Here is a 13,450-nt window from a genome sequence, read left to right as displayed (position 1 = left end):
CGAATTCTATATTTATATTTTAAAAATTATGAATATATAAAACATTATATTTAGAATCAAATAAACAAAAAAATTGCCTTTTAACCTTTGTTTTTCCCACAAATGCTTTGTTAATAAGTTTCTTACTAAAGGGTCCGCACAATTCTCTTCTCACTCTTTAAATAGCCCCAACTTTGATAACTTTCATTTCTATATCTCATTTCTGTAAATTCCTAAGATCCCCCATACTCTTAACCTCTCAATTTAAACCTCTAAAAAAACCACAAGTTGAGATTAAATCTTACACAAATCATACAAGAAAATAAAATAAATAATGGTATGTTCCTATTTTTTTCTCTTTTTTTTCCTTAATTTTTTTAAAAATAATTTTGTTAATTTTTCTTCCATATTTTCATCAACTCTGTTTTGTATTGCAGGAAAGAGAGAGCCAAAGCCAATTAAGCACTTGGCATGGCTATGTTGATTGGAAAAATAGGCCTGCACTTACTAAGAAACATGGTGGCTTACTTGCTGCCTCCTTTGTCTTAGGTAAAAACTAAAATCTTGAAATATTTTTGGGACGGTAAAGTTATTGCATTTGATCAGTAGATCATGAGTTCGAGCTGTGAAAATAGTCTCTTGCAAAAATGCAAAATAAGATTGCATACAATAGACCCTCATAATCCTATTATTTTTTAGACCCCACACATAATAAAAGCCTAATACATCGAACTGTCTTCTTTTCTTGCATGTGAAATTTTAGAGAATTTGATTATTTTTTTGGGGTGAAATAACAGTTGTGGAGGTGTTGGAGAATTTGGCATATTTGGCAAATGCAAGCAACTTGGTGCTATATATGTCTAAGTACATGCATTTTTCACCATCAAAATCAGCAAATTCTGTGACTAATTTTATGGGCACAGCATTTTTATTGGCACTTCTTGGTGGATTCTTATCTGATGCCGTCTGCACTACTTATTATATCTATCTCATCAGTGCACTCATCGAATTTATGGTAAATTTCCCTTTTTCATTTCCTCAATTATGTTTTTTTTTCCGCTCGATGTTCGAGTCTTGAATAAATTTAAACTTGCATCTTGCATTGGAGGTTAAAACTCTTTCTAATATAGTTAACTTAATATTTAGAGCTTAAATCCAAAATTTTCGATTAAAGACGAAAGAAATATTTATCATTCCACTACTAGATTGATTGATTCTCTATCTTGATTAGTTGTTTCACCTTTTTTTTTTGGAAATTTACTTAATTGACAAAATAATTTAATGGAAGAGTTAAAAGTTTTAAAATTATAATAATTATTTTATAATTATTAGTTTATTTTAATGAAATAATTTATAATTAAATAGTTACAACGTATGAGGATGAAAAATGTAACATTTATAACTGACTGAACAGCAGGCACGTGGATTTTAATTGGGTGAGACATAAAATGAGCAGAAATTAAGGCAAATGTAGCCAATATTGAATGAAACAAAGTTGGGAAATGTGATCAAAGGCAGTAACATCGCCACATTTTTTATGCACCTTTTTTAAAAATTAAAAAAGTAAAATAATTATTATTATAATTTCAGAATCTTTCCCTTTTATTTCATTAATAAGTTTATTGTTTATTTTTTTGTAATGGAGTATTCAAATCAAAATATACTTAAACTGTTTTAATGGTAGCGTAGTATTTTGACAAACTAAAGGGAAAAAAAAGTCAAATTACTTTTTAATTTTTGTTCTTTCATAATTCTACGTTTCATATTTCTTGCTCTTAAGACTTTAATTATACTCTATAGTCACATCGTTTAATTGGTAGAAAACATGAATGGACGATATTCTTCAATTAATTAAAAATTAAGTATGTTTAATCAAATGACCATCACGAATTGTGCTAAGATGAATGTGATTCCTCCATTCTTAATCAAAAATCTCGAGTTCTAGCTCTGAAAATAAGAAATATCTTAGTGAGTCATGTGCTTCCCTTTCTAATGGGCTTTACGGACATGAATTCAAATGGGAAACTTATAGATTTTCCACTAGTTTATGATCTAATTACTTAGATACACTATAATTTGCAATATTACGAATCTTATAAGATTTTGGTGCGTCCAAATATGTTCAAATACAAGTATCTCGGGATACATGAAGTCAAAATTAGGTGCAATTTATTTTAGATACATTTTATTCAAGTGGATAGCGGGAGCTTAAGTGCACCGGGCTGCCCTTTTTTATTCAAGTGGATTCACATGTATCTGAGAGATACAGACAAATCTCGCTCGCCACTCTCCTATGTATCTGATATTCGAGATACATGTGAATCACACCAGATACATATAGAGATACATATATCTAATATGATTCGCATGTATCTGGATACATGACTATCTCACTCAGCTCTCTCTCTCTCTCTATTTTTAGTATATCTGATAGCAAAATTACATGTATCTACATATATCTTTCTTAATATATAATAGAAAATTCTTAGTTAGTGATAAGATACGTAACGATTTAAAAATATAAATAAAATTAATATATATAATATGAATATATGTCTAATAAAATAGTTTCTTCAATTCAGATTAGTTGAGACTAGAGACCATAAACATTGTTTGAGAAACCAAAAATGATTATGTCCTAGTCATCACTCATTATATACTTAGTTTTATTGGTTTTTAGGGCAAAGCATCCTAAAGATAGTAATGATAATTAGTGTTAAAATTGCAACAGGGCCATGCAACTTGCTAGCAAAGTGATGCAAGTTGACAATTAGTATGACAAAAGATGCTTGGGAATTGGTTGCTTTTCTTCTTTTTATCTTCTTTTGTCTGCTTCTTTTCTCCCCCATCCCGTCCCCTCCCACATAGTCCCATCCATCCAACCAAACATCAAACTTGTTAACAAAGAAAATGTGGAAAATTAATATCGACCCCATAATGGACCTTTTTTCTTGGTAATTCTTATTCTTTAAAATTCCAAAAGAAATCCCATGAACCATGACGACTTTGAAAAGAGACCACTTTGATATGATTCGATTTGTTTTTTATAAAAAAATAAAACAAAAAATAAATATCATGGAAAACTAAAGTTTATAGGATGAAAAAGATCCTTTGTCAAATTAGAATCGATTTTTAGATAGTACAATTTATTGTTTTAGTGGAAGATCATATTAAAAATCCAACCTTCCCCACATATATTATTCATGCAACGTATCTAGTTTGAGTTTGCATTTTCTAGGGACCCATTACATACACAACTTTTTTCGTCTGGATTTTTACTACTTTTTTTCCCCGCACTTTACGTTTGTCACTAGGTAATATACGGTGACAATAGACTAAGAAATACATTGCCCCTAGGACTTAATTGGCCTAATTGGGAAAAGTGTGACGCCTACGTCATGAGTTTGAATTCAGCAGCATAAAAATCTGATAGTTAAGTGAAAAATTTAGCGGAGCAAATTTGATTTTTTATTGAGTTTTGAACCTTGTGAATTGGCCTTCAGAATTTCTCGGTTATCAAATAATAGACTACTAAAAATATTTTTCAATAGGCAACTTTTCTTTATAGGATCAAGACATGAATAGTGAGGAAGGCAATACTTAAGAACTAAGCATTGTTAAGATCAGAAGTAATTATTAATATAAGGATATATGTTAGAATATATGAAAATATATTCTGACAGATTGTATATATTTAGTTCCTAATATATAGATATTTAGTTTCCTTAATTATAGCCTAATTATACTCTTGTATTTTTTGTATATAAACTGATGAGGTTAATGAAATAAATCAAGAGATTAATCTCTTTAATGGTATCAGCTATCTAGGGCACGATCCGACCTTCTTCATTCTTCTCGGATTCCCGCTGCCTCCGCCCCTCTCCTCTCCCTCTTCCTCTCTTCTCAATCACCATGTCTAACTCCAAATCTTTCTTTCATCCTGCTCTTGCTGTATCCAACATCAAGAATCATGTTCCCATCACTCTTGAGATGGAGAACGTACAATATTCCACATGGGCGAAACTCTTTAAGATTCGTGCAAGATCCCGTCGGGTAATTGATCATATTATTCCTCCGACAGCGGGCACAAAGAAACGGCCTAAACAAGAGGAGGACAAGAGTTGTGGTCCATCCTTGACGCTACCATTCTCCAATGGCTCTACGCTACTATCTCTCATGATCTTTTGCATACAATTCTTGAACCCGACACCACGACGATGAAGGCTTGGAATCGCTTGCGTGACATATTTTGGGATAACAAACACTCTCGTGCTGTCACCCTTGAGTACGACTTCACTCATGTAGATATGACAGATTTTTCAAATATCTCTGCCTATTGTCAACATCTCAAATCTCTGGCGGATCAACTCAAGAATATCGGCTCCCCGGTCGATAACGATCGACTAGTTCTTCAACTGATCTCTGGCTTTACCGAGCCCTACCAAGGTGTGGCCACTCTTATTCGCCAACGTGACCCTTTGCCTCAATTTTATCAAGCCCATTCGATTCTCACTCTTGAGGAGGCTAGCCGTGCTAAGAAAATAGCCTAAATCTCTTCTGCTGCCTTAGTTGCTCGCTCGTACGAGGGTCCTCCTGATGTTCCTGATAATTCCTTTTCCAACCGTAATATTAATGGTGGAAAGAAGAACCACAATCGAAGCAATAATAGTGGAAAGTATTGTGACAACAATGGTGGTCATGAAGGCAGCAAATGAGCTGCCAGCATCGACGGTAATGTAGGCCATGGTGGTCAGTTGGGAGGCGGCAACAACCGCGGCATTGGGCAACAGTCAGCGGGGCAGAACTCTCCGTCCTATTCTCCATGGGCTGGCGGGCAACAGTGGCCGTGGATGACATCATGGGGTCCTTGAGCTATACCACCGTGTCCATATCCTTTAATTTCTTGGTCCCGACCCAATTATAGATAGCAGCAGCCACCACTAGCGGGTGTTCTTGGCCCCCAACCTCAATAGTCCTACACGACAACCTCTATTCCTATGGATATTGAAGCCGCCATGCATACTCTTGGGATCACTCTTCCAGATGTAAATTGTTACATGGACACCGGTGCCACTTCTCATATGACATCCACACAAGGTAGCCTCACATCTTATTTTAATAAGAGCAATAAATGTGGTATAATTGTTGGTAATGGTCAATCAATTCCAATTCATGGCTATGATCACACAATTTTCTTCATGCCCCTCACCAAGTTAAAAAATTGGTGTCTGTCCGCAAATTTACCACTGATAACTATGTCTTTGTTAATTTTGATCCCTTTGGGTTTTCTGTAAAGAATTCTCAGACGGGGAGGCTGGTAATGAGGTGTAACAGTCGGGGAGAGCTTTATCCAATCACCAATCTAGTCACTTCACCATCTACTTTTGCTGCTTTGGCATCATCTCTTTGGCATATTCGTTTGGGTCACCCGGGAGCACCTGTGTTGAATTCCCTTAGGAAGAATAAACTGATTGATTGTAATCAAAGTAGAGATGCTCGTATTTGTCATTCTTGTCTTCTTGGAAAACATGTTAAGTTGTCATTTTATGCTTTGAATTCTAGCACACTTATGCCATTTGATATTATACATAGTGATCTTTGTACATCACCCATTTTGAGTTCCTCAGGTCATTGATATTATGTCTTGTTTACGAATGATTATTCTAAATTCTTGTGGACATTTCCTTTATCGCAAAAATCACAAACTTTTTTCACATTTTTAACTTTCAAGACATTTATTCGAACCCACTTTGAGCGGGACATCATGAATATTCAATGTGATAATGGCACATAATTTGATAATGGCCCCTTTTGGGACTTTTGTAAAGCCAATGGTCTGTCGTTTCGATTGTCTTGTCCTCACACATCTCCTCAAAACGGGAAAGCCGAAAGACAAATATGTATGATTAATAACATTGTTCGTACCTTATTGGCCCATGCTTCCCTTCCTCCTTACTTTTGGTATCATGCTTTGCAAATGACAACTTACCTTCTCAACATCCTTCCTCATAAACTGGTAAACTATCAATCCCCTCTTCGTATTCTTTATCAGAAGGATCCCTTTTATTTCCATCTTCGTGTATTTGGGTGTTTATGTTCTCCTCTCATTCCCTCCACACTCATAAACAAACTTCAACCTCGGTCAACCCTGTGTATTTTTTTGGGATATCTGTTACATCATTGTGGGAATAAATGCTTTGATTTGTCATCTCAAAAAATCATCATTAGCCATTATATAATATTTAATGAGACGCAATTTCCTTTTGCCAAGTTACATACTCCTCAAAATCACACGTATCAATTTTTAGACGATAGACCTTCTCCTTATTTGGTTCGTCATCTCACTATCTCCACAAACCCATCGGATCGCCACCTTCCTCCCACAATGCTGCCCATCCCATCTTGCCTAGCCAGTGGATCTACCCCCTCACCTAGGCAGATTGCTCCTTTGCTGCCTCCTAGGCCGACCCCATTATCTTCTTCCGCTCTCCCACCTAGCTCTCCTCCTCCACCCACTCTAGTCTCTCCCTCTAGTCTACCCACCGGTCCTGTTACTAGGAGTCAACATGGGATCTATAAGCCTAAGAGGTCCTTCAACTTTCTTACATCCGTCTCGAAGTCCCCTCTACCTCGTAACCCTGTGTCTGCTCTTTGTGACCCAAATTGAAAAATGGATATGGATGATGAATATAATGCTTTTATTCAAAATAAGACGTGGGAGTTGGTGTCCCATCCTTCAAATGTTAATGTTATTCGGTGTATGTGCATTTTTGCTCATAAAGAAAAATCTAATGGTTCGTTTGAGCAACATAAATCTCATCTTGTAGGTGATGGTAAAACCCAACAGGTTGGCATGAATTGTGGTGAGATATTTAGTCCAGTTATCAAACCATCGACTATTCGTAAGGTTCTTAGTTTGACTCTCTCCAAGGCCTGGTCGATTCATCAACTTGACGTCAAAAATGTTTTTTTTACATAGCGAACTCAAGGAGACTGTTTACATGTATCAACTTTTTGTCTATCGAGATCTGGATAGACCCAATCATGTGTGTTTGCTAAAGAAATATCTTTATGGGCTGAAACAAGCTCCGCGGGCTTGGTATAAGCAATTTGTTGATTATGTCCATACCCTTGGGTTTTCTCACAGTAAGACCGATTATTCCTTATTTTTTTATCGTCGAGGTACTTTTATGACTTATCTTTTATTATAAATCGACGATATTATTTTAACTGTTTCCTCTGATGTGCTCCGCTGGTTTATCATATCGCTTCTTAGCTCCAAATTTGCTATGAAGGATTTGGTTCAGTTGAGCTATTTCTTGGGCATTGTTGTCACTCTTCATACATGCATGTCATCGTGTAAACCATCTCCTACTCCAGTTTCTCCAAAACCGAAGCTCGGGGCTACTACGAGCATACCGTTTGAGGACCCACCTCTTTATCAGAGTCTTGTAGGGATACTGCAATACCTCACGTTCACGAGATCGGATATTACTTATGTTGTGCAAAAATTATGCTTATTCATGCATGACTCACGGGATGAGCACATGCACACTCTCAAGTGTATCGTGCGCTACCTATAGGGTACTTTGGATTATGGTCTTCACCTTTATCCCTCTTCCACATCCACTCTTGTCTCTTATACTGATGCTGATTGGGGTGGGTGCCCGAATACATGTCGTTCGACATCGGGTTATTATGTCTTTATGGGTGATAACTTGATCTCATGTTCCGCCAAACGTCAAGCTACTTTGTCCCGTTCGAGTGCAGAGGTAGAATACCGAGGGGTTGCCAATGTGGTTTCTGAGTCATGTTGGTTGCGAAACTTGCTTTTGGAACTTCATTGTCTTATTCCATGGGCTACTTTGATTTACTGTGATAATATTAGTGCCATATATCTGGCTGGTAATCCCGTTCAGCATCAACGCACTAAGCACATTGAGATGGATATATATTTTGTACGGGAAAAGGTGGCTCGTGGCCAGGTTCGAGTGTTACATGTCTCCTCTCGTTATTAGATTGCAGATATCTTCACCAAAGGCCTTCCATTGGTATTATTTGAGGATTTTCGGGACAGTCTTAGCATTCGATGACCTCCCGCTTCGACTGCGGGGGAGTGTTAGAATATATGAAAATATATTCTGACAGATTGTATATATTTAGTTCCTAATATATAGATATTTAGTTTCCTTAATTATAACCTAATTATACTCTTTTATTTTGTGTATATAAACTGATGAGGTTAATGAAATAAATCAAGAAATTAATCTCTTTTAATATAATTAAAAATAAATAATAATTTTTGGTTTTAAATATTAAAATGATACTTATTTTGAGATAATTTATTTTTATAAAATTGACGATTATTTTGAAACGAAGAGAGTATATTACAAAGATATATATGGATCAATTTTTAGGGAGAATTTATGTCAAATTGCGGGAGCTTGGGATAAGGATTTGTTGTTGTTGGAAATTGGAATTAGATGAGGGGGGTAATTAGCAAAAAGACAAAAACTATAAATACAAACATCTAAAAAATATTGTTGGAAAGAAATGTAACAATATTGTTTATTAGCATTCAAGTTGTCATTTCATATTAAGAAAACAAAATTATTTTACAACAAATACCAACTTGACATATCACATATTACCATACATATGACCAGTGGCGGAGCCACCTCGTAGTTAGGAGTTCATTCGAACTTCCTTCGGTAGAAAATTATATTATTTATATATGTTTAAAATAATTTTTTTTATATATATATAGTAGATGTCGAACCCACTTCGACTAATTTGTTTATCTACTTCTTCAGATTTTGAATCCCTTAATCAAAATTCTGGCTCTATCTCGATAGATGACTATATCCTTTAAAGGAGTTCAATTGAATCTCATTTGCGATTAAATCATATATAAGTGAAATAATTTTATGTGTATGTATCTTTATATGCATGATCCAATTATATTCCTATCTCCGCAACTGTTTTTTCACGGATAATAGATTAATAGTAGTGTTCAGATTAGTTTATGTGTACGTATTTCAACTATTTCATCTAATACATACTTCATGATTTTTGTTCTTACTCTTTCTTTTATTTTTATTTTTATTTTTTCTCCTTTTACTTGTAATATTGTGTGACTTTTGGTTTGGTTGCTCTTGTTTTGTTAACCCTATTGCATCACCTTTGGTGTTAAATAGTGGTAGGTCCAAAGCAAGTTTTGGATTGACACTTTCCTTTTTGGTGGCAATACCAATTTTGTTAACTCTATGACGTGGATTGCAAGTACAAGAAATATCATAAATAATCAATCAACTAGTACTACAATATATAAAGTGTAGTAAAGTTTTTTCTTTAACACCTAAGTCTGTTTGTTTTAGAAAAAGATATCCAGAAAACTTCCCAAAAATAAAATACAGTAGTAGTTGGATTAAAATAAAAGTTTTGATTATCATTAAAATAGATAATTTTATCGAGAAATCATGAACAACCAAACTAGGTATTAGAAAAGGTCATATAATTCAACAACAACATATTCAGTGTAATCCTATAAAATAGAGTTTGGAGTCTGAAGAGGGTTAAGTGTACACAAATCTTATCCTTATGTGGTAGATATATTGTTTCCGATGGATCCTCAGCTTAAGAAAATAGAAAGAAGAAAAAAGGGTCCAAAGGACCAGTATAGATAAAGAAATAGCAGAAATGAAGATTTCATGACAAAAATACTATGAACAACCTGACAAATTATCCTAAATAATAATTGTAATAGGATAAAACGATAATCAAATACACAAAAAACCACAGATAATATATAGTACGACTAAAAATGTCATATTATAATGTTTTTAATTTTCTCTCTGGAGCATGGAAGCCATGTTTTTATTTTATTTTAATTAATTTATCTATGTGGTCGTGCATGACTTTATTTTAAGAATTTTGAAATGTTGTTAGCTTTTGACCTAGCAAATGACTTCAATGGAGATTGAAGTAGAAACATTTACAAGTTTACAACTCACAAGCATATCACTTTGGAAATTTTAAATTAGAAAATTTGCATAATTGGTATGTAAAGTAACATATGGCTATAGGTCTTTGCTTTTTTGTGGTTTGCTTTATGGGAATATTAACCATAAGTGCTGATAGAAAAATAAATTAACTTTTAGGAGGCCTATGTAACAGGTTGTGGTTTTTAGTAATGTCAATTTCATATTCATTTGGCAAAAGGGCAAATGACACTATAACAACTTATTTATGCTTTGACTATACACCTATCAAAAGTAAAAATGTGCAATAGAATAGTTCAGATTTTGTTCTTTAATAGCCCAAACTATAAGGGGCCATCTACTCTCATCTTTCTTTATTAATTCTAATTCTCCCCTTGTTGCACCCAACTTTTTGTATTCTATTGGAGTCCGATTAAAATTAGATTCACAGGGAAGTCTAATATTAAGGTAAAACATTCTAATAAAGGCGACTTTGTGTCTACTAGGTCTTGAATCCGAGAAGTCTAGTTAAGAATGAATGTTGCATAGCATGTGAACATATTTTTATCATCAATTTTAATTTTCATTTTACATGGTTTAATGCGAAAGATTCTCCTGTTGGTAGGTATTAAAATAAACTTTTGATAGATTTGATTAATCTGTAGAGTTAGTATCTGAATTGGGAATGTTAAAAAGTGGTCTTAAAGGAGGAGAGTGTCTCTTTATTCCTGTGACAGCTAGAGAAATTTTTCCATGACTTTTTTTTATGTGTGATTTGTTATCTAAATTAGTCTCATATGCGGAGGTAGGATTTGAAGCTTATAGGTTCGTAAATAAAGTTGTTAGGTTCTAAGTTAATAACTTGTACATATTTAGTGAATTTTTAATACAAATACAGGATTTGAACCGAAACTGCTAGGTTTGGCCGAACCCTTAACCAAATTGCTAGCTCCGCCCCTGATTAATCCTACTTAGGTCTTAGCACTAATAACATTTTTTATTAAATAGGTGCCTACACCCAAGGTAGAGTTAGTGAGTCGTGTAATAGCCAACCATTTTGGGGGCACTTGAGCCAGGCGTCAGTGCCCAACAAGGTCTTGACCCCGGCCAATTTCGGGCCAATTACCCCTTCGTACTACCTAAAAATGAGATTCTTGTCTAATGAATTTTGCTACTACAACTAGGGAAATGTCAACTAAAGCTGAAAGCTTTTAAAAAAACTTGTATGCATAATTCATGCATCATTTTGCAGGGGCTAGTGGTGCTCACCATACAGGCTCGTTCGGGGTCGTTGAAGCCACCAACGTGTGACCTTCAAGCAGCACCGAATGTGCCTTGTGAACAAGTTCATGGTGCACAAGCAGCAATGTTGTTCATAGGGCTCTACCTAGTGGCATTGGGTGTAGGAGGTATAAAGGGATCACTCACGCCCCACGGCGCTGAACAGTTTGATGAAGCAACCCCACAAGGAAGAAAGCAAAGATCAACATTCTTCAATTACTTTGTGTTCTGCCTCGCCTTTGGAGCTCTCATTGCTGTCACATTTGTGGTTTGGGTGGAAGACAATAAGGGTTGGCAGTGGGGATTCGGAATTTCAACGTTTGCTATATTTTTGTCGATCCCAATCTTCCTTGCTGGTTCGCCATTCTATAGGAACAAGATACCTTGTGGAAGCCCTTTTACAACAATCACCAAGGTATAGAGTTTCATAAAGCCTCAATCTTTCATAATCTTTTTTCATATTATATTCACTTTAAAACTATGTTGCATGGACTCTTAAAAGTAACTACTTGTATGTCGGATCTTTCAAAAGTTGTTCATTTTTGGAGGATCGACAACATTTTTAGAGGGTCTAAGCAACATAGCTTAGAAATGTACTTTACACAAGTGCACTCTTAGTTACATCTTTTCTAAGTGACTAAAATGATGTTTTTTTTTGTGTAGGTTCTCATTGCTGCCTTGGTAAATTCGAGTGTATCAAGAAACTCAACTAGTGCTATAGCAAGTATGGCTTCAAGCCCTTCTCCTCCAATTCCAATGGGCAAGGAAGGTGGTGAAGATTCAAACAGAAAGGGTGTTGAATCAATTGACACTCCATCGACAAGTCTTAGCTTTCTTAACCGGGCTGTTTCAGACACACCAGCTTGTAGTGCATTAGAATGCTCAGGGCAACAAGTGGAAGAAGTCAAGATTGTGATGAAAATCCTCCCGATTTTCGCTTGCACCATCATGCTCAATTGCTGCCTTGCTCAGCTCTCAACATTCTCTGTCCATCAAGCAGCCTCTATGAACACAAAGGTCGGTTCTTTAAAAGTCCCACCGGCTTCACTCCCCATTTTCCCTGTAGTATTCATCATGATCCTAGCACCAGTTTACGACCACTTCATCATCCCATTTGCTCGTAGAGTAACCAAAACAGAAATGGGCATCTCTCACCTCCAACGCATTGGCATCGGTTTGTTCCTCTCCATCGTGGCAATGGCAATCGCAGCCCTTGTTGAAATCAAACGCAAAAGAGTAGTTACTGACTCAGGACTCATCGACTCTACCAAACCGTTGCCTATAACATTCTTTTGGATCGCGTTTCAGTACTTGTTTCTCGGATCAGCTGATCTTTTCACACTAGCAGGACTACTAGAATTTTGTTTCTCAGAAGCACCAGTTAGCATGAGATCATTGGCAACATCTCTCTCATGGGCTTCGTTAGCTATCGGATACTACCTCAGCTCGGTGATAGTGTCTATTGTCAATCGTGTAACGGGCATTTCAACGAACAAACCATGGCTCTCAGGTAGCAACTTGAATCACTACCATTTAGAGAGGTTCTACTGGCTAATGTGCATACTAAGTACATTAAACTTTATGCACTACATGTTTTGGGCTACAAAATACAAGTATAGATCATTAAGGTCTAGCAAGTAAACATTGCAAATTCAAAAAGATGTCAGCATTGTTGTGCAAGTTCATTGAGATGAATTTGTGGAGGGAAGAAAACATCAAATTCCCGCGAATCATCGTCCCTCTTGTCTGTCTATCTTACCATGGCTGACTCAGAGTCGGAATTCTAACAAAGGGATTCAAGAATGTCACATCTAGGATTGAATTAGCTAGCGACGTTAAGCAATTTTATTGAGCCATCTTTGTCGCTAAACTTATGTAAGTGTTGAACAATTTATATATATGACAAATTTTGTTTTGCTCTATTTGCACAATTTAATTTTTTGTATCGGTCTATCACACAATAGTAAGCTACTAATTGAACGAGGAAATTAATGGTTTAGATTTAATTAATTAAAAATGGGACTTAACCAGGTTGGTGATTAGCGGATATTTTCATATATTTGTTCTCAATACGTCAGTTGTATAAAGTTGGGTCTTCGAAGGTTTTAGGTCATAAAAGTGTTTTCTTTAAAAACTATAATTTAGTGATAAAAATTTATGGGAAGTCACGCATTAATATAAGGGAAACTTACAGAAATTTCTTAGGAGCA

The 13,450-nt window shown here is 35.5% G+C and overlaps 1 protein-coding gene across 1 annotated transcript; it reads left to right on the top strand.

Annotated features, from left to right (window-relative positions):
• The first annotated feature begins 210 nt into the window (after positions 1-210).
• LOC129880217 (protein NRT1/ PTR FAMILY 4.6-like) lies at positions 211-13,162 on the top strand. The gene is made up of 5 exons (XM_055954156.1): positions 211-316; positions 417-528; positions 777-994; positions 11,212-11,655; positions 11,904-13,162. Exons 1-5 carry the CDS (start codon positions 314-316, stop codon positions 12,879-12,881), a joined length of 1,755 nt encoding a protein of 584 aa, XP_055810131.1. The 5' UTR covers positions 211-313; the 3' UTR covers positions 12,882-13,162.
• Positions 13,163-13,450: the final 288 nt, after the last annotated feature.

This window comes from Solanum dulcamara, chromosome 2 (assembly GCF_947179165.1).
Source record: "Solanum dulcamara chromosome 2, daSolDulc1.2, whole genome shotgun sequence".
NCBI lineage: Eukaryota > Viridiplantae > Streptophyta > Magnoliopsida > Solanales > Solanaceae > Solanum > Solanum dulcamara.
This window is presented reverse-complemented; position numbering and strand designations above follow the sequence as displayed.